The 25,289-nt window shown below is 48.1% G+C and overlaps 1 protein-coding gene and 1 pseudogene across 2 annotated transcripts; one reads left to right on the top strand and one right to left on the bottom strand.

Moving 5' to 3' along the window:
* On the top strand, positions 1 to 25,289 carry C5AR1 (complement C5a receptor 1). Of its 2 annotated transcripts, XM_036231724.1 has the most exons (5): positions 1 to 159; positions 4,621 to 4,720; positions 5,305 to 5,402; positions 13,220 to 14,447; positions 23,095 to 25,288. In XM_036231724.1, the coding sequence occupies exons 4-5, from the start codon at positions 14,445 to 14,447 to the stop codon at positions 24,151 to 24,153; spliced, it is 1,062 nt and encodes a 353-aa protein (XP_036087617.1). In that variant the 5' UTR covers positions 1 to 159; positions 4,621 to 4,720; positions 5,305 to 5,402; positions 13,220 to 14,444; the 3' UTR covers positions 24,154 to 25,288. The 2 variants fall into 2 exon arrangements, with proteins under 2 accessions (XP_036087617.1, XP_016010861.2); XM_016155375.2 differs by lacking the exons at positions 1 to 159; positions 4,621 to 4,720; positions 5,305 to 5,402; positions 13,220 to 14,447 and adding an exon at positions 19,853 to 19,947 and having other exon boundaries at positions 23,095 to 25,289.
* LOC118611830 lies at positions 22,200 to 22,318 on the bottom strand (annotated as a pseudogene).

A 25,289-nucleotide genomic window follows, 5' to 3' on the forward strand; every position in this document is an offset into this window, starting at 1 on the left:
GTTCCCAGTGCCATTGGAACCTGCTGGAGGGTGAGAGGCTGCACTCTCAGAAACGGAGCCCTTTATCCAGCCCACAGCTGACTGTGATGCACGGAGGAGCTCACCCGAGACCCAAAGAACCATCCAGCTGACCCGAGGACTTGTGATCAACAGCAAAAGGTATTGTTTTAAGCCATTAGTATTTGGGGATAGTTGCTACCTAGCTGTCTTAGTCCATCTGGGCCGCTGTAACAAATTACCAGAGACTGGGTGGCTTAAACAACACATACTTATTTCTCATAGTTCTGGAGGCTAGCTAGGAAGTTCAAGATCAAGGGGCAGGCGGATTCCGTCTGGTGAGGGCCCACTTCTTGGTTTGCAGACAGCTGTCTTCTTGCTGTGTCCTTACAACAAAGAGTGAGAGCTCTCTGGGGTCTCTTTTATAAGGGCACTAACCCCATCCATGAGGGCTCCACCCTCATGACCTAGTCACCCCAGGGCCCCACCTCCTAATTCTATTACATTGTACATTAGGTTTTAACATATGAATTTTACAGGGGAGGGGGAGGGCGATGCAAAGGTTCAGTGTGTAACAATAGCAAGAGTTAGCCGATAGACCACATGTTCTTTGTTTCTTCTCTTAGTGTGACGGTAAAGGTCTTGAAACATTTTTACGCCTCATCATCCAATCCTCTTTTCAGAACAATGTGCGGAGCAGGAAAAGCCTCTTGGTGGTGGTCCCCATTTCCCGGGAAGCCTGGGGCTGGGGACCGGGGGTGGCTGAAGAATTCACTTTCCTGCAGAGGATAGGAGCGATGTAGGTACACACCGCGGGAGCGCTTGGCACTGGGTTTGGTGGGGAACAAGTGGGGAGCGTTTCTTGGTATCTGCTCTCTGTTCTTTGATGTTCTGAAATTCCTACTTCACTGTGATAAAAATAATCAAAATGTGGTTTTCGTCAAGAATGAAGGGACAGCTGTAATTCTGGCAGCTCTTAAGGCAAATTGTCAGGCAGGGAGCACAGACAGGGAAAGGAGGGACGGACAGCAGAGAGGAGAGTGAGGTCGCGAGAGAGGTGGCATCTGAGCCAACACCAAGCAATCGACAGGCTGTGGCCCAAACACAAGAGAGTAACGGAGGTGCAAAGAGACCTTGAGAGACGGCGAGACCAAGACAGGGAGAGGAAGGCAGGGACAGCAGTCCTGAGAGAGGCCAAACCCTTGGGGGTTTGAGAGGGAGGAAGACAGAAAGATGGAAAGATGGAGGAAGGGAGAGAGACAGAGATGGCGATAGAAGGGGGAAGGGCAGGTGGGCGGTCTGAAGGGATGAGGCTGGGAGATACTGAGTTACCTGGAAGCACTGCCGGGCTAAGAAGAGAGTGAGGGACCTCGGGGTATGGAGAGCCCCCAGTAGGCTGGGTGAAGGAGAGACACTGAGGCAGGGAGAGAAGCCAAGTTGAGAGGCAACTGCACTGAAAGACAGTGACATAGTGGGTGACAGGCTGCGGCGGGGCGGGAGGGGGGGAGTAGAAGACACGAAAGAAGGATGAAGGTGAGGCTGGATGATGGCGAAAGACCGAGAAAAGAGAGGTGGAGAGAAGGACATGGCGAAACCTGGGGAGACTGAAGGAGAGAGGAACTAAGAAGAGAGGGACAAAAATTCTGAGGGAAGGAAAAGAAGAGGGCACAGAGGATAATCAAACTGAGAAATGGAAAAAATGGATCTGTGTTGTCAAATGGATAAATGGAAAGAGGGAAGTCTGAGGAAATGAAGAAGAGGGAGAGACAGGAAGGGTACGGCATGGACAGACCTGTGGCTTTGGGAAATGGAGATGGAGCCAGAGATGGAGACCAAACGGACATGATGCCACCGGAAATCCACGAGGCGTAAAACTGAGAAACAGCAAGACAGGTGTGTTGGGGGGTCCTCAGGACAACTCTCAGAAGGACTCACGGAACTCAGAAAAGTAATTTTAATCACATTTACAGTCTACTACAGTAGAAGGACAGAGATTACAATCAGCAAAGGGAAAACGGGCAAAGCGTCCAGGAGAGATCAGGCACCAGCTTCCAGTTGTCTCTTCCAGTGGAGTCTCGCGGACACTCGTTTCTCCCAGTGACATCATGGGACAGCAACGCAAGGAATACTGCCAACCAGGCAGGCTCACCTGAGCCCTGGCGTCCAGGGATTTTTTTTTAGGGGGGAGGGGTTGGGGGAGGGGTTAGTTACATAGCATGGACCATCATGCTCTCACTCTGTATGATGGGATGCAATGTAGCAAGAGAAAGGACTCGCCCCCTGGTCCATGCAACGACACAGTGACACCCCAGAGCATTACGATGAGCGGGAGAAGCCAGGCAAGAAAAATCTCCTCATAGTGTCATGATGTCACTGATAAAAAATCCTAGAAAATGGAAACTCTACTGACAAAAAGCAAACCAGTGGCTTCCTGATGATGAAAGTGGAGGGAGGGACCGATTAAAAAAGAAATTTCTGGGTGGCATGGAAATGCTTGCTAAGCCGACGGTGGTGGGTGGTTTCACAGATATATTTCATCCATCAGTTATACCTCAATGAAGCTGTAAAAAACAGCACATAGTCACTTTACGACGTACTCGCTGGGTTTTCCAAGAGACTGATGAGGTGTCTTGTGTGGGTTTTGCGTCCTTACCATTGGTTCAGTCGCCACAGCCATCTCACAATCATTTTAAAAGCTGGAGCGCAATGAGATATTTCTTGTTTAATCATAACATTCTGATACCCCTACAAGGAGGTGAATGTTCTTCCCTCATTTTATAGATAAGGAACGAAGTGTAGAGGAGGTTGGAAACTCGGCTAAGTTCACATACCACGGTTTCTCTAAATGCAGAGACCTCTGTGAACTCTGAATCCTTTTTAAAAAATCGAGATGCAGTTGACATACAACGTTATGTTAGTTTCAGATGTACAACGTAACAATGGCATATTTGTGTGTATTGGGAAATGGTCGCTCAGTAGGTCTAGTTAACATTCATCATCATACATAGTTACAATTCTTTTCTCTTAAGGTCTTTTCTCTTAGCAACGTTCAGATATACAAAATAGTATTTCTAATGTGGTCGCCATGCTGTACTTGACATCCTCACCAATTATTTATTTTAGAACTGGAGGTTTGTACCTTTTGACCACCTTCATGCATTTTACCCACCTCTACCTCCATTTCTGGCAACCACTGATCTGTTCTAAAGAATATGAAGTTGGTGATTTTTTTGTTTGTTTTTTTGTTTTTTAGATTCCACACATAAGTGAGATCATATGGTATTCATATTTCTCTGACTTATTGTTTTACCATTAATAATGCCCTCAAAGTCTATCCATGTTGTCTCAAATGGCAATATTTCCTTCTTTTTATTGGCTGAATAGTATTCCATCGTGTGTGTGTGTGTGTGTGTGCGTGCACGCGCGTGTGCGCGCATTCACGCACCCCGTGTCTCTTTATCATTCATCATCTATGGACACTTAGGTTGCTTCCATATCTTAGCTACTGAAAATAATGCCACAACGTATATGGGGGTGCATATAACTTTTTGAGTTAGTGTTTTTGGTTTTTTCACATAAATACCCAGAAGCGGCATCTCTGGATTATAAGGGAGTTCTATTTTTAATTTTTCGAGGAGCCTCCATACCGTTTTCCATAGTGGCTGTAGTAATTTATATATCCACCAACGGCGCACGAGGGCCCTCTTTTCTCTACATTCTCTCCAACCCGTGTGATCTCACCTTTTTGATGACAGCCATCCCAACAGGTGTGAGGTGGTACCTCATTGTGGTTTTGATTTGCATTTTTCTGATGATTGGTGATGTTAAACACCTTTTCATATACCTATTGGCCATCTGTAAATCTATTTTGGAAAAATGCCTGTTCAGATCCTCCACTCACTCTTTAATCAGATTGTATTATTATTATTATTTTTGGCTCCAGTGTTGTATGAATTAAAACCTCCCATTCCATGGGTTGCCTTTTCATTTTGCTGATGGTTTCCTTTGCTGTGCAGGAGCTTAGTCCCACTCTTTTAGTCTGATGGTTTCCTTTGCTGTGCAGGAGCTTAGTCCCACTCTTTTATTTTTGCTTTTATTCCCTTTGCTTTTGGTGTCAATCCCTGCTTCTTATCGTTTTCTTTGAATTCTTTTCTCTCACCTTCCATTGAGTATATCAGTTATTTTTCTGTATTGCTTCGAAAATCTCAATAGAATTCCTTTAGTGATTATCGGGGAGGGGGGCTGCACTAATACTGAATTTTTTCCCTTTCAATGTTTCAATTATACTCAAATGTTCATCCTCCCCCCAAAAGAGAGGAGGAGCTAAGTGAGCATGCCTTCCCCTCCCTGCCCCACCCTCCGCCTATATCTTGCAACTCCCATTTTCCTACCTTTAGTTTTACATACGAATTCGGATAAGCATTTCTTTTTGTGGCCACTCCTTTTTTTTTTCCCCTCGTTTTTTCCCCCAACTACTTGTTGCTTCCTTCTGAATAATTAATTTCTCTTCTTGTTTGTCCTAAGTTCTTTCAAATAATGTCTATGGGAGGCGAGTTTTCAGAGTTTCTGATATCGTCCTCTTGTTAAATAATCTGTCATCTGGTTATTTTATTCCATATTTAGACTTGTGATCGGCTATCACATGGAGGCTGTTACCCCATTATCTCTTTGCATCTAGATTCGCTGTGGAGAAGTTGGATGGCAATCTGATTCTTATTCTTGTGTAAGTAATCTCTCTCTCTTTTTTTTCTGTATGGATTTTTGTGACTTTCTCTTTTTTCATATTTTCAAATTTTGCTAATATTTATCTCATTTTGTTATTCTTCCTGGACCACCTACTGCATCTACCTTGCTCATCATGCAGTAAACATTTCAGTACTGAAGTATCGTGTCTTTAGTTCTTGGTTACTCTTCTTGGTTATTATTTATAATAATATTAGTTATAAAATTCTTAGTTAATATTTTCCACATAGTACTTCCCTATCTGCTTTCTCTTTTCTCTTCTTCAGAGAGATTCTATATGCTAGGACTTTTATTTATATCAACCATGTATGTTAATTTTTTTCCTTAGAGTTTTCTCCAGCCCTTCGGATGACTTTTGGGATCATATTTCCAGCTCACTCATTTATTCCTTAGTTGGATCTATTCTGCCATTTCACACACTGACTGAGTTCTTCATTTCAATAATTATATTGTTCATATCCCTTATCTTCACTTAGGTTCTACTGCATAACATTCTCTTCTTGCTTTGGGTTTTCAATATCCTCCCTTATTTCTCGAAGGGTATTTATTGTGCTTTTTTTACAGGTCTTATTAGCTCCACTTCATTGGGTGTAGCTTCCTCCCAGTCTGACTGAGCCAGCTGAGCCTCCTGGGCATGCTGACAATTTTACACTTCAGAAAAGGTAACAATTCAGTGCTCCTTAAACCTCACAGTTTCACACTATTTTTCTTGGAACGTTGACGGAGAGGCGAAGTGGAGAAACTGATGTCTATTCACCAAAAAAATATGGGCAGAATGAGAATTCCTGCTTCTGGCCAGAGTAGAGACAATTTTCTGGTTAAAAACAAAAACAAAAAAAACCCAAACCAAAAAACAACAACAACAAAACAGTCAAGGCCCATCCGCTCATAGTAGGTGCTGTGGGCGCCCCTCCCCCTCCTCTCCCACTCTCTGTCCCCCCCACCCCAACTGTCCTGCTTCAGGGGCTGGTACTTTCCAAGACATACGCAGCCTCCCAGCTCAGCACCGAGCTTTCTCCTCCCGGGCTTTCTCTGACCTCACTCAGCTCCAGGCGTACCCCTCCCAGCTCAGCACCCAGCTTTCTCCTCCGGGCTTTCTCTGACCTCACTCAGCTCCAGGCGTACTGATGCTGAGGGCTGGGGATTGCACTTGGTGGGCATGGGGAAGTTACTGTCCCCTGGGCAATCCCTACCCAAGGGGAGGCAGAAGAGAGGGCATCCGTGCTCCAGCGCCCCACTGGCCACAGCGGGAAGATCCTGAGGCGTATTCTGCCTGGTGACTCAGAGGCTCCGCAGCAGGATTGAGCCCCCGTCGCTCACAGCTGCACCCCACTGACTAACACGCCCTCCACTGGCTTTTCCCCTCGGACTCATTTCTTCCCTTCCTCTTTCATCTTGAGATCACCTCCCAAATAAACTACCATCACCCAAGACGTTATCTCAGAGTCTGCTTTTGAGGAAAGTCAGGCAAAAAACCGGCATCCCTCTCTAGATCTCGTTCTATTTTCATTTCTCTCATGTATTTATTTATTTATTTTTCTGCAGACTTTGTCTTCTTCTTGGGGGGCATATTAAACAGTTTAAAATTAGAGGATTATATAAATTGCTTATTTCCAAGAAAAGATCTTGGGCTTCATTTTTAGCCGATTGCACATGTATGTACTCACGGCCAAATATAACTGCAGAGAGAGACCCTAAAAAAAGAGGCTTAAACTCCACCCCCCCGCGGGGGACCACCATCCATGTGGTGAGGGCTGTACAGGAAGTTTAGACCACTTTCTCCCCATGGTACTCTAGGCCAGCGCTTCGTAGCCTAGCATCTTGTTAAAACACAGGTGATGATTCAGCAGGGTCAGGGGGGACCTGAGAGTCTCCATTTCTCCCAGGAGATGCTGATGCTGGGGGCTGGGGATTGCACTTGGGGGGGAGTGAGGCCCCCAACCCAGCTAAATTTAGGGTCTTTAATATAAGAGGGTCTGCTGGTGGGAATGCAGATGGCATAGGCACTTTGGAAAACTGTCACCGCAGTAAGTCGAGTGGTGTCTACCCTAAAGAGACATCCACCCAGCACCTGGGAAAGTGACCTCATTTAGAAAAAAAAAAACGGTCTTTGAGGATTGTCATTAAGTTAAGGATCTCGAGATGAGGTCATCCTGAATTATCGAGGGGGCTCCTAAACCCAGGGGAAGAGACAGAAGAGACACAGACAGACACGGAGGAGAAGGCCACGTGAAGACAAGTTGTGTAACCACAGGGCAGGGACCAGTGCAGTGGAAATTTTTCAAATGGCCAACGTATGCTAATGTTAAACCAGGGTATAGTTCTAGGAGATATCCTGCGCAAAGGTATGCTAATGGTCAGCCTCTGCTTCTGCAAACCTGCTTGCTTGTTTGATATGGCTTTGGGCTTTTTAAGCTATCTCCTCGGGAGGCTTGGGGCGGATCTCCTCTGACCCTGCGTGGTAGAGGGTCAGTCTCCGGCCGGCCAATAAAGGCTCACAATTCATCTCAAGTGGCTCCGTGGGTCTTAGATTGGATCGCACCACAACACCTGGAGCTTCCAGGAGCTGGAAGAGGCAAGGACCGATCCTGTCCCAGAGCCTTGGGAGGGGGCACGGCCCCGCTCATGCCTTGATTTCCGCTTTCCTGCCTCCGGACCCCTCACGGTGGTTTTAAGCCCCCCACCCCTGTTTGTGGTCATTTGTTACAGCGGCTGCAGGAAGCTAATGGTCAGTTTCTTTCAGAGTTAAACACACACTTAGCATCTCACCCAGTAATCCTACTCCCAGGTGTTTTCTCTGAACCGATGGAAACTTAGGATCGCAGAAAACCCGGGACGAGAACGTTCACAGCGCTTTTCTTTAGGAACTGCCCCAAACTGGAAACAACTCAGATAAATGTCTTTCAACAGGCGAAGGGATGAACAGACAGCGACACATCTGGGCAGTGGGCTACTACTCAACTGTCAAAAGGAACTCGTGACGGGCATGGTGACACGCACAAATCGTAAACACATTTTGCCGAGCGAAGGAAATCAGATTAAGGAGACTGCGGACTGTGTGATTCCATTTCTAGGGCATTCTGGGAAAGGCAGCCATGGCCATGAATAAGAGATCCGTGGTTGCCAGGGGTTACCGGTGGGGGAGGGGCCGGCTACAAAGTGGCAGCTGGAGGGAATTTTCTGGGGCTGAAGAAGCTGTTCTGGTCTTGTTTGTGGTGGAGGTTACACAACTTGAAGCTTTTTTAAAAAATTTATTTAACTTTGTCAAGACCCATCGAACTGTACACCACAAAGAGGATTTTCTTGTATGTAAGTTAGAAAAAATTAGTAACAGCTCTTAAAAATGAGAGAATCTTAGATCTAACATTTTAGAATCAGAGGTGCTATACTCTTCACACACCTACAGCTTTAGAATTAGAAACTTCGAGAATTTTCAGAGTCATCGTAATATAAGCTCCCATTCTGAATTCCGGCAGGGTTAACCCTTCTCGCCTCAACGCACTTCAGTCATGGTGAAGTTCTGGGAGTGGCACCTTGCACTTGGCCACCGCTCGGTGAGCGTTGGTTATTATCATTATTGCTGGCGGTGTTGTTTTCCCACAGCCTTTGAGAGGCTCTCTGCCTGATGTAGCCTCCAGCTTTGTTCTCCAAGCGTCCCCTGGAGCTTGCTGACACCCTCTGGCTCTGAGGTTCAGCTGATTACGGAAGCTCTGGTGAACCATACTGCTCACCACATCCTGACTCGGAGGCCAGTGTGGCCTCTACAGAGGAGACTCAGCACAGATGGGCATCTGGCCGGCTCTGGGCTTCTTGTGGCCGCGGGCAGGGTGGTGGCTTGCACAGCTGCTTCTCTTTAATATGCGCTGATGGCAGCCACCCACTCAGCCCAGTCCCTTTAGATGGGAGTCAGGCTTTGCACCGTGCTAGGGACTGTAGATATAAAACGTCATGTGTGCCATATGCCATTTGGTCATAATCCTTTTCTGCTCCTTTCCATCGTATAAATTTTAAGCCTCTCAGGCATAATTTTTTAAAAAATAACTTTTATTGACACGCACACAAAGGACAGAGGGAAAAATTCACAAATCATAAAGGTACAGCTTAATGAACTTTCAGGGCTGACCATCCCTGTGTCAGTCACTAACATCTGGATCGAGACAAAGAATGTTTCCAGCCCCCAACCCCCACTGTGCCCCCATGCTCCAAGTTCCTACCACTCAAACATAACCTATCCCGGGTTATAACGCCCAAATCTAGTTTTGTCTGCTCTTGAACTTCGTATAAACAGAATTACTCAGCGTGTACGCTTTAGCATCTGTCTTCTTTCTGTCAACAGAATGGCCTCGAGATTCAGCCCTGTTTGTTGCAGGTACTAGTTTCTTTACTATCAGTTTTTCCATTCTCCTCACTGCTATATAGTATTCCATTACATGAATATGCAGTTTATTTACCCATTCTACTGTTGATGGACTTTCGGTTATTGGTTTCTAGTTGTTGGTTATTATGAGTAAAGCTGCTGTGAACATTCTAGTATGTCCTTTTTCGGGACACATGCTTGCTTTCTGTTGGGTAAATGCTTAGGAATGGTATTGCTGGGTCATAAGTCAGGTGTGGATTTTGTTGCTACACGTGGACACTATCCAACGGTTTGTAAAAGGGCTTGCACCATTTTTCACTCTGTCCAGCCATGTACAAGAGTTCAGGTTGGTCCATGTGATCATCAGCTATGGGGGTTTTCCTTTTTCTTCATCGGAGCCTCTCTGGTGGATGAGAAGCAGAGCTACGTTGTGCTTTCCCTGTTGACCAAGAAAATCATTAGCACTTTTCCCTATGCTTATCGGCTATTTAGAGATCCTGGTTTATAAAGTGCCTGATCAGACCTGTGGCCCATTTTTTCAATGGGTTGTCTTTTTCTCGTGATTTATGCAAATTCTTTATAGAGTCTAGGTACAAATTCTTTGGTCAATATGCATAATGTATCTTTCTTGCACTCTGTGGGTGGTCAGGTCTATCAGTTATATTTTTTTTCTCTTAGTGCTGACCAAAAGAATCCCATTTCAATCACTTTGAAACTGTAGGTCTTTCTAACTACTGGTGAAGATGCATTTCAGCAAGATAAGAAAAAAAGCTTTTCCCTCTTCCTCCACAATTTGAGGGAAGCAGACAATCATGAAAATGCCCCTGCAAATATTATTTCTAACAAAGGAATCTTACAGGACATCGAAACTGCAGATTTAGTTGTTATAGCCCTTGTAAGTAACTTTTAACCCCTGAAAAGTCTGTCATCGTGATGGGTCGTTGCGTAGTAAGAGAGAGTTCCGGCCATCGTCCTCAGCCCCTGTGAGATACTCACCGAGCCCTTGGAGTGTCCTGCCTGATAATAGCATCTTTGTTTGCCTGGGGTCCTTGGGCCACTCCTGGTAATCTCACGGGGTGGCTTAGGGGAGGGCTTTGGGTCATGTGGTATCAGCTAGACCTCTGAGGGGGCCGGAGACCAAGATCAAGATGAGCCACACTGGTGACCAAGCAGGTCTATGTGACCAAGTCCCAGCGAAGACCCACCTCAGCTTCCTGGGTGAGCTTCCTGGTTGGCGATGCTTCACCTGTGTTGTCACACATTGTTTCTGAGGGAGCACCACCCATGACCTCTGTGGGAGAGGGCACCTGGAAGCTACGGGGACAGAACCTCCTGGATGTTTCCGCGTGCATCCCTTCCTTTGGCCAATTTTAATCTCTATTCCTTTGGTGTAATAAACTGACCATGAGCATAAACATCTTTCAGAGAGCTTGGGGAGTCCTAGCAAATCATCAAGCCTGAGGGTGGTCTTGGGGACCCTCGAACTTGCATTCGCTGTCAAAGTGAAGATGGCCTTGGAACCCCCCAAGTTTTCAGTTGGTGTGAGAAGTGAGGATGGGCTGTTCCTGTGTTTTACAATTGTCTGTTTTAATATCATTATTCGAATCGACATCCCTGTTTTCTGGGAAATGTGTGAATTTTCTTTAGTAAATCAGAAGTAAATCATTAGCACGTCCTTCTGCCCTCACTCATGTTCCTCTGCTAGGTTTCTTGTTTATTTAAACAATAATAAATAAGATTGTCTTATTTAAAGCTACCCTTCCCGATGCTATTTGTGAGTGGGAAGTGGCGAGAGCTCAAATAGCCCCCTTAGACCCCAAAGTACATGGTACGTGAGACACAAAAGAACTTAAAGGCAACACTCAGAGATGGCTCTCCTTGTCAGATTATGTGTGCGTCCTGCCATGGGGCTCCAACCACCTGGAAAGGGCACCTCTTTCTAATTCATGCAAAGGCTCTGGCTAGGATAATGGTGGCTCCAGGGAAGTGTTGTTCTATGAACATGTAATGTGAGCCACGGGTGCAATCTTCATAGGTCCTCTTAAATTTTCTAGGGGCCACATTAAAAAGGTGAAAGGAAACAGGTGAAATAATAAGAGTAACATATTTAATAATTCTATCGTCATTTATTAGATTAACACCAATTATCATCATAGTAATGTTAGTATTATGTATTTATATTGTCACATACAATGACCTTTTAATATGCAATAACAGTAATATAATCAATAATATATTTTGCTTAACCCAGTTTATCCTGAATGTTATTTTAACATGTGATACAACATAAAAGTCATCGAGATCTTCTACACTTTTTTTTTTTTTTTCCACAGTCAGTCTTCGAAACCTGATTATACCATGGTCCATCTCAATTTGGACTCACTATATTTCTTTTAATTAATTAATTAATTAATTTAAAGATTTTTATTAAGATAGAGCTAACATGCAGTATTAGTTTCAGGTGTACTCCATAGTTATCCAACATTTAGATACCTAGGGAAGCAATCCCCAGCACAGTCTGGTACCCATGTGGCACCGTGCAGCTGTTACAGCCATTACGACATTGTTGGCTCTGTTCCCTGCGCTGTCCTTTACATCCGGGTGACTATTTTGTAACTACCAGTTTGTGCTTCTCAAACCCTTCACCCTTTCCGCCCAGCCCCCAACACCCCTCCCATCTGGCCACCATTAGCTCGCCCCCATCCATGAGACTGTTTCTGTTTTTGTTTGTTCGTTTATCTTGGGACTCGCGATGTTTCAGTGGCTGCCGTTTTGGACAGCACAAGGTCTGGGCCTTGAAGGATGACACCTTCAAAGGCTATAATTCCATTTCTAGAGAGTTATCGGCCACCAGTACTGGTACAGCGGCACCAATCCGGATATGTTTTCGAGGGTGCTCATTGTGGTGGGAGCAAAAATAGTGGAAACCACCTAAAATTCCACCAATAGGGAAGTGATTAAATAAACAGCTTTCCAGTGAACGATCGATTTATGCTGTTAAAATGAAACGAGGTGTTTTCAAATATTTACGAAAGCATTATTCTGAAAAAAAAAAAGTAGTGATAGAATGACATTATTGGGACAATTGATGAAATTTGAATGAGGGTCACGGATTACATAATGGCGGTGTGTCAATGTCACAGTTCCTTATTTCAAAATTGCACTATGGTTATGACAGAGCCTTGTCCTTACGAGAGACACGCTGAAGAATTTAGGGCAAAGAAGCATGATGTTTCCACTTTACTGTCAAATGGTTCATAGAGGTTGGGAAATGCAAATAGATACATAGATATGGATATGTAGCTGTATAGATAGAGACCTCTTCTATTAGTTTTCTGGGGCTTGCCGACCCCACAGTTGTGTTAGCCAGTTCCTTAAGAAGAATCGCTCTCCCTCTCTCCCTCTCTCTGTCTCCTGCTGGTTCTGTTTCACTGGAGACCCCTGATTGATACCAGTCCCACCCCCACAAGCATGTAGTGGGAGCATAGTGAAGACACAGGGCAAATGCCACCACGAGAGACTCCGGGCAAAAGCTGGACAGGAATCGCCTTTACTCTCTTTGTCACTTCCCTTTACGTTTGAAATTACATCAAGATAAAAAGTTGCAAAAAAAAATTATTCCGAGAAGAGAGTCATAACTTCATCAAAGGTCTAGGGCAGAGAAAATATTAAGAACCCATGACTTAGGGCACTATGCAACTTTGGTGTCAAATCCTAAAATACGGAGAGATGAGGTCTCGCCTCTTGAGTCTCCCCGAACACCAACGCCCCCTTGAGGTCATGGTCAATATAACATTAAGGCATTCTTACCTTCTCCAAATGCTTGCAAATTGACCTTGGAAACTCTCTCCAAGTAAGGTAGACCACACGCAGGGCATCACTGAGTGGAACTAAAGCTTGCTGAACGTCATGCACCTACATGTCCCCAAACGCAAGTACCACGTTTTAAAAAGCCTGGGCGAATACACTCCAAACTGCTCATAGGAGTTTCAGGTTTTGTTTTGTTTTGTTTTGTTTGGTGGGAAGAGTGCATTTCTGGAGTGTTCGAATGTTTGCAATGTGCACAGATCCATTCTGCAATGAAAAGAAAGCTTGATCTTTGCAAATTGAATGTCACTGTAGGAAAATAATGCTTCGTGGAGGAAAGGTGTGGGCGGCAGGTCGCAGAGGTGCAGAAGATCGTGGGAAGGATGAACCCGCTGGTGTACTCATCATCAAAATCATGTTCGTTTTGATGGGCTGAAGACTGATTCCGACCGATGTCCACATCCTGATTCTTGGGAGCTGCGGTGTGACCTCATACAGCAAAAAGGACTTGGCAGATAAGTTCTGGACATTGCAATGGGAGATGATCCTGGCTTAGCCAGGGAGGGGCCTAAATGTTTCACAAGGGTCTTTAAATGAGGAAGGCTGAGGGAGATTTGAGACACACAGCAGGCGAGAAGGCGTATGACCCTAGTAGAGGCAGAGATGGGGGGGATGACCGCCAGCCAAGGAATGCTGGCAGTCGCCAGACACTGGAGGAGGCAGGGGACAGACTCTCCTCCAGAGCCCGCAGAGGGGGCCTGGCCCTGCCGACCTCTTGATTTCGGACTTCAGGACTTCAGAGATACGAGAGGATTCATTTCCATTGTTTTGCGCCACTCAGTTTGTGGCAGTTTTTTACGGCAGCAAAAGGACGCTGATCTAGACTCCTTCCTCAACCCAGGCTCCAATGTGTTTCCACGAGAACTCAGGATGAGGCTGGAAAGGGTGGCTGCGGCTCGGGGGTGTGTGTGTGTGTATGTGTGTGTGTGTTTGCGCGTACGCGTGTGTGCACATGTGTGTGTCACTTCAAAGCAACAGGGAGCAAGGCTGACCGGTCCCTCGGATGCTGGGCCACCCCCACACCAGCTTTGTCTCTCTGAGCCTCCAAGCAGCCCGGTTGGGAGGCTGGGGGTCTCCATCCCGTGTTCCCAGGACCCCAGGAGAGTTCAAGGACCCCTGAGCTTTGCCAGAGCTGCAGCCGTCTGGGGCTCTTGAAGGCAAGACAGGGATGGTCTCAAATGGGGAAACCAAGGCCCAGAGCCGGGCCAAGTCCAGATCGGGGTGGGGGTCCCTTTCATCTGGTTCCCTCCCTCCTTGGACCGGGAGGGAACGTCCTCCTCCTCAGTTTTCTGAGCCTCGACTCCCCTCTCTGCCCCACAGAAGTGGCCTCAGCCAGGATGCCCTGTGTGCAGACCAATGAGAACCTTGGAGGAGGAGGGTCATTTCCTCTCTTGCTATCTGCACCCTCCCTTGGGGCTTTAAAAACCACAGCCCTCAGGCAGGAGAGACCTTTGATCAGCTGGGACTCTGAGACCTAAACATGGTGAGTACGGAAGGGTGGGGGGCAGGAGCCCTCCACCCCCGCCCTCTCGTCTCTGGGCTCCCGGCTCTCTCCCCATCTCTCCTCTTCCCTCTCCTTCCTCCTGCCCGTTTTCCTCCATCGCCTCCCTTCTCCCCTTGCCCTCGTCTTGGGTTGTCCCCGTCCTGGGCTGGGATGCAGGTAGGGAGCAAGTGTGGCAAGAGGTTGTTGAGGCCCACTGCAAAGTCCTGGGCTGGGCCCTGAAAGTTCCTGAGGGCAAGAAATTCAAACGGGTCAAGCAGAAGGACTTACTTCCTCTGGTGGGGAAAGGCCTTCTGGGCAGAGGGGTGGCCTGAGCGAAAGCAGGAAGGCCGGGAAGAGCCGGTTTGGGAGAACGGCCAAGTTACTCACCGGCACTGTCAGGTGTTTTGAACTGGAGACGGGGAAACTGAGGCAGGAGCAGAGATGGTCCCAGTCTTGCGGTGGTTGGTGGCAAAACTAGGCAGTTCCCTGGGCTCCGTGAGTGTCATAGGGAGGGCGTGTCCAGGCTACCTGGGACCCGGTGGCACCCCCCTTCCCCCACCCATCTGAGCAAGTCACCCCTATGGGTTAGCACCTGCCCACTGTGGCTGGAAAGTCTCCTCTTAATCTGTGGGGGAGGAGGAGCAGGGAGGATGGGCTGGCTGCACTGGGGAGGGGTCTGGCGTTGCTCTGTTGCCCTCGCCCCACTCTGAGACCCGCCGCACACTGAGACCTGGCTCGGCTCAACAGGACTTCAGAATAAGGTTTGCCCTTAATTTGGCTTCTTTTTCTTTCTAAGAAATGGTCCCAAATACCAAAGGGTATTCAGCGAGAAGCCACTCTCCCCTCCCTCCCCAAGGTTTCAGGGCCCTGGTCACTGCCCCTGGAGGCAACTGTGGGCACCAGTTCCTGGTGAATCCTTCCAGAAACAGCTCACAGGCGCTCAAGGACGGACAGATGGAAGGAAGGAAGGAGTAGTTTGACGTAGGGGTCGAAGTAAAATGAGGTTCAAATTCCACCTCTCTGTGGAATAGCTGAGGAGATTTGTCTTTTCTGGGGTTCCTTCTCCTTTCAGATGAGGACACTAATCCTACAGCATCAGAACCTATTTCACAGTGCTAATGAAATCCAATGGAGTAAGCGTGGCTATTAAATGAGGGTCCAGAGGCCACTGGGGAAGTGGACTCTGTGTACATCTCCTCAGTCCTCAGATCCTCAGAGCCACCCGCACTTCCCAAAGCTGCTCTGCAAACAGCCTGGAGCCACAGCAGTGTCCGCCTGTGGACCTTGCCTCCGGCCTGGCCTCCCGCTGGTGGTTTCTGCCTCCTTCGTTTGCATGTTGGAACAAACAGCCCTGTGAACCTGGCCAGCCAGCTTCCTTTGCAGGGAAGAATTCTGCTTGTGGTTTTGCCTTTAGGAACCTGCCTTTTTTTGCTCTTTCCTGAGGCCGGTTTGGGTTGCTTCCTAAATCGGCATTTCTGGGGCTGCAACTCTTTTTGCTCAAATAAATGCTTCTATTCTTTATTACAGCCCAGCCCTTCTTTGGAGGGTTGATAAATGAAATGAGATCATACGTGAAAAGGTGATAAAGCAGAGTGTGGCGTAAGGCACGTAGCTATCCTTCCTCACAGCCGTTGCAAACAGAAGCATGTTTCACATGTCATCTTGCACTTTGATTTTTTTTTCGTGACTATCATGTTATCAGCCAGCATTATTGAGCGCCTAATGCCTGCCAGTCTCTGTGCCTTGTGCTTCACACTTACTCATTCCATCTTAGACAACCTGTGAGAAAAGTACTGTGATCTCCCCGTGTATTTCAAAGCAGTCGCCGTTATCTTTTGATCAGCTGTGTGATACTCCAAGGGGAGGTTCCACCCCCTGTTGATGGAGACTGAGGCGGTTTCTAATATTTTATCTGTAAAGTTCCATCTTCGGACTGACGTCTGGGTTTCTAGAACTGCAAATGCTAAATCCAAGGCATCAACACATCAGCATTTTTTTGTTGTTTTTTTTAGCAGATATTGCCAAATGCACTAACTCAGTTCCCATCTACGATGCACAGAGTATCTGTCTGTCTATGTCCACATCTGCACAGTTATAGCAAATGTTTGTTTGTTTGTTTGTTTGTTCTTTGTTTCGCCAAACCAAGAAGCAGTTCTTTGCATCCTCAAGCATCCGGAGGCTTTTCTCCCACGCCTGGTTTTAATTTAATTTAATTTTTATATTTTAGAATTTAAATGTTTTCCACTGAATTTATTATTATTGTCATTATTTTTATTATTATTATTTATGGTGACATTGGTTAACGAAATCCAATAAGCTACAGCTGTACACTTTAACAGTAAGGCATAAATATTATATATATTTATATATATATATATTTACACTGTGTGTCCACCTCCCATAGTTAGATTTCTTTCTGTCACCACATATTTGACCCTGTTTACCACATCTACCTCTCTCCCTCCCCCCTCTGGTAACCACTAGTGTATAGTCCATACCCCCGAATCTCTGTTTGTTTGTCCTGTTCATTTGTTTCTTTTAGGTTTATATCCCACATATAAGTGATATCATATGGTTTTCAGATTTTTCTGTATGGCTTATTTCACTTAGCATGATTATCTCGAGGTTCATCCATGTCATTGCAAATGGCAGTATGCCATCTCATGGCTGAGTCATGTTCCATTGCATATATGTACCACAGCTTCTTTAGCCAATCATCATCTATCGTAGGACACTTCGGTTGCTTCCATGTCACGGCCACTGTGAATAACGCTGCTATGAACATCTGTGCGTGGGTATCTTTTTGGATATGGGTTTTCAAGGCTTTGCGGTAAATACCCAATAGAGGGAGTGCATGTGGTTTTTAAAATAAGAGCGTTTATGTATCTTAACACTGAGGGGTTTTGGGTCACAGACGTTGTGCACATGTAGGAGAATCAATGATCCGCGTCGCCGACCCCCACCCTCATGTCGCAATCTCTGGGGTTCCGGGGTGGCTTACTCAGAGGTCGTGTCTGTGCGCAACGTGGTTGGCGGGCGTCCAGGGAAGAAAGCGGACCTTGCCTCCTGTGCGCTCCTGGCTCCGACGGAAATGCGGGTCTGTCACTTCCCCTGCGATGCTGATGGCGATGGCGGCAGGGGTGAGGGGACACTTGGCAGGACTTCCCCTGATGGAGGATGGGGATACCGAAGCCCAGAGAGGGAAGGGGGTGGGGCGGGGCAGAGCTGACCTTGCACCAGCTGCACATCAGAGGCCAAGTCCTGCCTCTTCTTGCATCTGTTCCCCTTCTCCACTGTCACCCCCAACCCGAGCCCCGACTTCACTGCCCTGGATCCCCATTCTGGCCTCCTCTCTGCTCCTCCCACCTCTAGCCTAGTTGCACCTCCTCGCAGCAGCCAGAGGGCTTTTTCTAAACCTAACCGCTAACCCGGGCGCTGTGCAGCTCAGACACCACACACAGCTGCCCATGACCCCAGGGCAAAGTGTGACTTCCCTAATGCGGCATCTGTGGGTGGCCATCCTCCTCGCCTTGGCCACGTGTCTTTCATTTCCCGGGGTGCGCAGCAGCCTCTGCCTCCTCCTCTTCCTCCTCCAGCCGGGGATGCAGGCCCCCCGTCCCCTCACCCTTCCTGCCAGGCCTTGGAGAGGTCTCTCCCGCTCTCTGCCACCTTGCTTTTCTCACCTGTGACACAGGCGACCCGACAGCAGCAACCCGCACAGGGCCGCTCTGCGCGTTGGCTGAGACGACGCGTGCAAAGGGGCTGAGAGCAGAGCTGGCCGTTCCGGTCGCTGTGCTCGTCGGTGGCACCGCGCCTTCTCCTTCCCCCTGTTCTCCGGGCCATTCGCGTCCCCTCGCTGCCACCACCCCAGGGCAAGCCACCACTGTTGCTCCACCTCACGATTCCAGTCTCCGCTTCTGCACCAGAAGCCCTTTCTCCACCCAACATACAGGGCTCTTAAAATGGGGACCATAACTGCACCCTGCCCTTCAGGTCATTGCACCTGTAGATAGTGTCATTAATTACTTAATTAATGAACGAGCACACCTGGACAGTGCTTAGAACGGTGCCTGGCGTTTGGGGATCCCTCAGCACCCCCTGCCCGCCCCCCCCCGCCAGACTCTCTGAGACAGTAGCTACTAGACACACGTGGTGGTTGAAATTTAATTGAGATGACACGAAATTAAACGTGCGGTTCCTCAGGCTCAGCGGCCGCATTACACGTGTGTCCTGGCCCCAGGTGGCTGGCGGGTACCGTCCCAGACGCCACCCAAGAGGGTTCCCGTCAGAGCCGGAAAGTTCCATAGGCTGGTCTCCAGGGACCTCCTCCTGCCCACACCAGCTGGCCTGTCACTGAACACTCCGGCTCTCTTCGTCCGGGATTAGTTCCTGTCCCTTGCAGACAGACCGTCACCTCTCGGAGGACAGGTGTCGGGAACCAGTAATATTTGTGTGATGAAGAAATTTTCTGAGGATCTTCCTAGACTCCTGGAGTTCTAGAGCCACAAACCCTTTTGTATATTTTACTTAATACCCATTTTTTTTTTTTTTTTGTGAGGGTGGGGAGGGGCAGGCTGTGCACTCGCTGGTATGGTTCTATACATAGGACGCAAGAAGAACAAAACACACATGGTGACAAGTTTTCTCCTGGTGCCTGCTCCAGCCCCCGGCTTCCCCTCCCCCGGGCAGCTGCTGTTATAAGTGCTCTGTCTGCTTCTGGATCTAGACTGTACACACACACACACACACACACACACACGCACACACACACAGAAATGGATGGGACAATAGCGCCAGAGACAGGGAGGGAGAGAAAGGAAGGGGGAGGGAGGAAGGAGAGATGGCAGGTGGGGGAGAGACAGGGAGAGGAAAGGGGAGGGGGAGAGAGAGAGAGAGAGAGAGAGAGAGAGAGAGAATGAGAATGAGAGAGAGTGAGTTTCTTCTTTCGTTGGTAATTTTACATACTTTCCAGTCCTTGCCTTTTCTGTTTCACCTGGATCTTGGAGCCCTTCCCCGTCAATGCAGAAACTTCCTCATTCTTTTTTTTTTTTTTAATTAAAATTATTGAAGCGACATTGGTTAGTCAAGTCAAATAGGTTTCAGTGTATGATACAAACACGTCATCTGTACATTGCATTGTGTGTTCACTACCCAGAGTTAAATTTCCTTCTGCCACCAAGTATTTGACCCCCTTTCCTCTTTCTCTCTCTCCCCTCCGCTACTCACCAGTCCAGTGTCCATGTCCGTGAGTCTCTGTCATGTCCGTTTGGTACTTTTAGTTTTATATTCCACTTATGAGTGGAATCGTGTGGTTTTCAACTTTTTCTGTCTGCCTTATTTCGCTTAGCATGATAATCTCAAGATCCATCCATGTTGTCGCAATGGCAGTATTTCCTCTTTTCTTATGGTTGAGTCATGTTCCATTGTATACATGTGCCGCAGCTTCCTTGTCCAGGCATCCATCGATGGACACTTTGGTTGCTTCCATGTCTCGGCCACCGTGAGTAATGCTGCTGTGAACATCAGGGTGCATATATCTTTGGGGATAAATGTTTTCAAGTTTTATTTTGGGTAAATGCCCCAAAGTAGGATTGCTGGGTCATATGGTAGTTCCATGCCTGGTTTCCTGAGGAACCGCCATACTGTTTTCCATAATGGCTGTAGCGATTTCCCACCAACAGTGTATGTAGGAGGGTTCCTTTTCCCCCACATCCTCTCCCACACTTGTTGTTATTTGTCCTGTTGATGACAGCCATTCTAACAGGTACGAGGTGGAGGTTTCGATTTGCAGTTCCTCAATAGCCAGCCAGGGTGAGCATCTTCTCATGTGTCCGTTGGCCATTTGTATGTTTTCTTGGGAGAAGTGTCTGTTGAGCTCCTCGGCCCGTTTTTAAATTGGATCATTTGTTTTTTGATTGTTGAGATGCCTCGTTCTTTTTGATAGCTGCATGGTATTCTGTTGCCTGGATGTGCCCTCATTAATTCAGCCAGTCCTCTCTAGCTGGACACTTCAGTCATGCCCAGTCTCTGGCGATGCTGCAACGGCCAAACTTTGTGTGCCATTTGCAAGGTCCCAGGTGGAAGCCACCGAGTGCTGGCGTTAGCATCTTTTCTCTGTGCTCATGAGAGGAAAAGGCCAAGTGAGCTCATGCCAGGAAAGGGTTTTTGTCAGCTGATGAGAGGAGAAGCCACAGTGCACAAGAGCAGGCATAGGGGGGTGGGGGAGCTGATTTTTTGGGAATCTGACTCATTCTGCAGCCAAGGATGGCGGAAGGCTTGCGAAACCAGCAGAGGAAAAGTTAGCCTCATGTATGACGTCCACAGCGGACATTTGAAATACTTAACCACCTGCAGAGCCCCCCTGAGCAGGGTCTGAGGCCTCCTGCTGTGTCTGGCATTGACCCTTTGGCAGCCAGAGTGTGGCAACCTGGAGGGAGAGGGTCTTGCAGCAGAAAAAGGGAAGCCGGGGTGCTGGTGGGGAGTGGGGCAGAGGTAGATAGCTCCGGGCAGGGGGCACTGACAGATGGAAAACTTCAAGAACTTTCTTTCTGTTCTGAAATCTTTTCACGTTCAATGCAAAGAACTCCCTTATACTCTTTGCCCAGATTCCCCAACTTTGCTCACTCTGTCTTCGATCATCTGTATACCAAACCGTTTGAGAGCGATTTGCAGGCATTACGCCCCATTTTTTCTAAATACCGCAGGGTCTATTTCTCGAGAGTGAGGACGTCCCCCCATAAGCGTGCAAGTCGTTATCCACGTTGGGGAATTCAGCTTTCGGTGCGGTGCCCCCGTCTTGTACACAGACCTGCTCATCTGTCCGACTGATGCCCCGTGGAGCAAATGTGCCCGTCCTGCTCCGGGCTCCAGTCTGGGGCGTCGCGTCACATTTGGTGGCCCTGGCTCTTTAGTCCCCATTCATCTGGAGCAGTCCCCTCCTTGTCTTTATGACACTGGCATTTCTTTTGAATTGGGTAAAATCCACATGATATGTAATTCACCATTTTAAAGTATACGCTTCAGTGGCATCTAGGACTTTAACCAAACTGTGCAACCACCATCTCTAACTAGTTCCAGGACATTTTCAGCACCCTCCAAAGAAAGCCCGTACCCATGTAGCGGCCACTCCCCATTCCCCCTCCCCCGGCCCCTGGTGACCACTAACCCAGCCCGTCTCTATGGATTTGCCTGTTCTGGATATTTCATGTGCGTGGCATCTTACAATATGTGACCTTCTGTGTCTGACTTCTTTCACTGAGCATAATGTTGTCCTGCCTTATCCGCATCATGCCTTGTATCAGTCCTCTGTTCCTTTTTTATGGCTGAATAATATTCCCCTGCACGGATGCGCTATATCCTACTCGTTCACTTACCAGCCGACACTGACATTCTCCTTTGAATAATTTGACCACTGGTGTGGCTCTAATGGCAAAAACCCCCAACCATCAGCCTGGCCAACCTTCGGGCCAAGTAAAGGGACTAAAAAGAAAAGGTTCGTTCAGAGAAAAGTATCAGCTCTTCAATGATCATCATAATATTGATAGATGATAACAGCCCTGGCTGCCATTTCTTGTTCCCCTACTGTATGCCAGGCACTTTGCTCGGGGCTTGAACATTTTTATCTTATTTAGTCCATGACGTGGGTGTTTCAAAAATTTTTAAAAAACTATTTTAGGTGAGGCAATCCTTGGTTGACCTCGTGTTTTGCAAGGACCTTGTCATCTTATGATCCTTTATTTTTTTATTTTTTGATGCCTACAGCACCTGGTCTTCCTAGGTGGTCTCCCATCCAAGTACTAATCAGGCCCGACCCTGCTTAGCTTCTGAGATCAGATAGGCCGGGGCTCGTTCAGGGTGTCATGGCCGCAGACAGGAGGCAAGTGTTTCAGTGGATAGAAAATGCCACCCACAAATCTAGGTGCACTGAAAATTCTGCTCTATTTCCATGGTGATGATTTCTCTTTTTCTCTGTCTCCTTTGTCACCTGGGTTGGTGACAAAGTGGCCTTCAGGGATGGGCTAGCTCCAAGGGTCACAGAGACTCTCCCCTGAAGTTTCCTTACCTCAGCCATTATCACCTCTTGGAGATGGTCGGGCGTCTTGCCTGGGTCCGCGTTTCCCCATGATGTCGTGCCTGAGCTATGAGGCCATCCCAAGCCACTGTCTTCTGGACAGTGACCCCCAGACAGGACGCGGAGCAGCCTCAGTGGGAGGGAGGCAGCAAAGCTTGTTGATGGGGTGGTGGTGACAGGTGGTGGCTGTGGGGTCACTCTCCAGTAACGTTAAAAACATCTCACGAGCTGCGTGTCGGGGGCGCTGACCCATCAGAATGGACAGTGACTGTGGCGCCATAGCAGTCCAGGCTTCAGCCATTTTCTCGGTTGCTGGGCCACAGGGAAGCCGAGGGACTTCTGGGGGAGGTGATGGGGTGGCGGGAAGTCCAGTCGGCCCGGACGGGGTTGCAGTATTTCCCTAAGCGGCACGATGCCCCCATCGACCCTCGGCCCTCAGCAGTCCCCCATTTCACTGGGGAAACCTGAGGCTTACAGAAGTAGAGCGATGGGCCCCAAGGTACCTAGCTCTGAGGGCCCCTGGCACCTGTCTGCGGACTCACAACCCCTCTCCCCCCACTTCTCTGATCCCACCAGAACGCCACAGAAACCACTGAGAACTATGAGAACTATGAGAACTACGACTTCACCCTGGACCCCAACACGTCAGTGGACAACTCGTCCAGTGTCCGGAGGCTGAGCGTGCCAGACATCATTGCTCTCGTCATCTTCGTGGTCGTCTTTCTGGTGGGAGTGCTGGGAAACGCCCTGGTGGTCTGGGTGACGAAGTCTGAGGCCGGACGAACCATCAATGCCATCTGGTTTCTCAACCTGGCAGTGGCCGACCTCCTCTCCTGCCTGGCACTGCCCACCTTGTTTGTGACCATCATCCACGACAACCACTGGTTCCTCGGCGACGCTGCCTGCCGCATCCTCCCCTCTCTCATCCTGCTCAACATGTACGCCAGCATCTTGCTTCTGGCCATCATCAGCGCCGACCGCTTTCTGCTGGTGTTTAATCCCATCTGGTGCCAGAACTACAGAGGGGCCCACTTGGCCTGGATAGCCTGTGGGGTGGCCTGGGTCTCAGCCCTGCTGCTCATCATACCATCCTTCATGTTTCGTAGGGAGCACCACCATGACTTTCCATCCAAGACAACCTGTGTCGTCGACTATGGCAAAGGCGGTGACCGTACAGAGAAGGTCGTGGCTGTGCTCCGGCTGGTTCTGGGCTATCTGTGGCCACTGGTCACGCTCGTGATCTGTTACACCTTCCTTCTGATCCGGGCGTGGAGCCGCAGTGCCACACGCTCCACCAAGACGCTCAAGGTGGTGATGGCTGTGGTGACCAGCTTCTTTGTCTTCTGGCTGCCCTACCAGGTGACAGGGGTAATGATGGCCTTCTTCTCCAAAAAAGACCACAGATTCCGCACCCTGTCCCACCTGGACAACCTGTGGGTCTCCATTGCTTACATCAACTGCTGTGTCAACCCCATCATCTACGTGGTCGCCGCCCAGGGCTTCCAAACCCGCCTCCTCAAGTCCCTCCCCGCCGGGATCCGGAACGTGTTGACCGAGGAGACCGTGCTCAGGGACACCAAGTCCAGCACGCTCTCCACGGTGGACACCCCGGCCCAGAAGGACCAAGTGGTGTGAGGAGGGGTCCCCTGGGGCCACCGTCTGCCCGTGCCTCCCACCTTCCCTGGGTCCGTTTTCATGCCCAACCTTTTTTTTTTTTTTTCATCCAAGGACTTTGAAACAAACAAACAGAAACCAAGGCACCCGGAGTATCCCCCAGACAGCGACATCTGTGCATGGGCAGATATAGGAATAGGATACACTAGAGACGGAGAATACAGACCAGTAGAAACGTCTTAACCTTTCAAAGAAGAGTTACGTATTTATTTTATGGAGACTTGGGGGAAAAAATGGCAAGGGCATCCGATAGCTGTTCTGGTTAAGGACAAAGTAGAAGTACACAGATTACTGAACTTTTGTAAGTGAGCTGACTTCAAGATAAACAGTAAGTTAAAATGTTACTGAAATAAGTTTTTAAAAAAGTTTTAAGTGAAAAGATTGGATGCGGTTACAGGGGAGAAACAAGTGTGAGGGAGGCATTTCAAAGACGGAGGGTGGGACACATTGGTCGGCTACCTCCAGAAGGTGGGGTCATAGAGGAATCTGACTTTTTATTTTGGAAACTACTGTTTGCTTTGCACTTAAAAAATAATTAAACTTGTTATTTGGACGTCATGGTAGATTCGCCTGCGGTTGCAACAACACAGAGGGGTCTGCATACCTTTTGACGTATTTCCCTCAAGAGGAAAACATGTTGCGAGATAGCCTTGCACAGTCACAAGCAAGGCGTTGACATTGATGTAGTCCAGGAACAGGACGCTTGCAACACCAACAGGGTGTGACCCCCCTAGCTAGCCACCCCCACTTCTCTCCACCTTCCTCAGCCTGTCCCTAGCCCCTGGCAAGCATGGATCTACTCTTCGCCCTCACAATTTTGTCCTTTCGAGAATGCTAGAGCAGGGGAATCATGTAACTCCTGACTTTTTAAAAAGCTACTGTGCATCACCCGAATATGAAAATAAACATAAATGTTGAAATGTTGTCGTGGATGATGACTATAAAACACATCTGCTTAGTGCTTTGTGTGTGCGTGTGTATGTGTGTGGATTGGACAGCAATATTGTACAGGCCAGTACTGTCCAATAGAAATGCGACGAGAGTCACGTGGGTGGTTTGGAATGTTCTAGTAGCCATGTTAAAAAATTAAAAAGAAA

Source organism: Rousettus aegyptiacus, unplaced genomic scaffold, assembly GCF_014176215.1.
Source record: "Rousettus aegyptiacus isolate mRouAeg1 unplaced genomic scaffold, mRouAeg1.p scaffold_m13_p_14, whole genome shotgun sequence".
Lineage (NCBI taxonomy): Eukaryota > Metazoa > Chordata > Mammalia > Chiroptera > Pteropodidae > Rousettus > Rousettus aegyptiacus.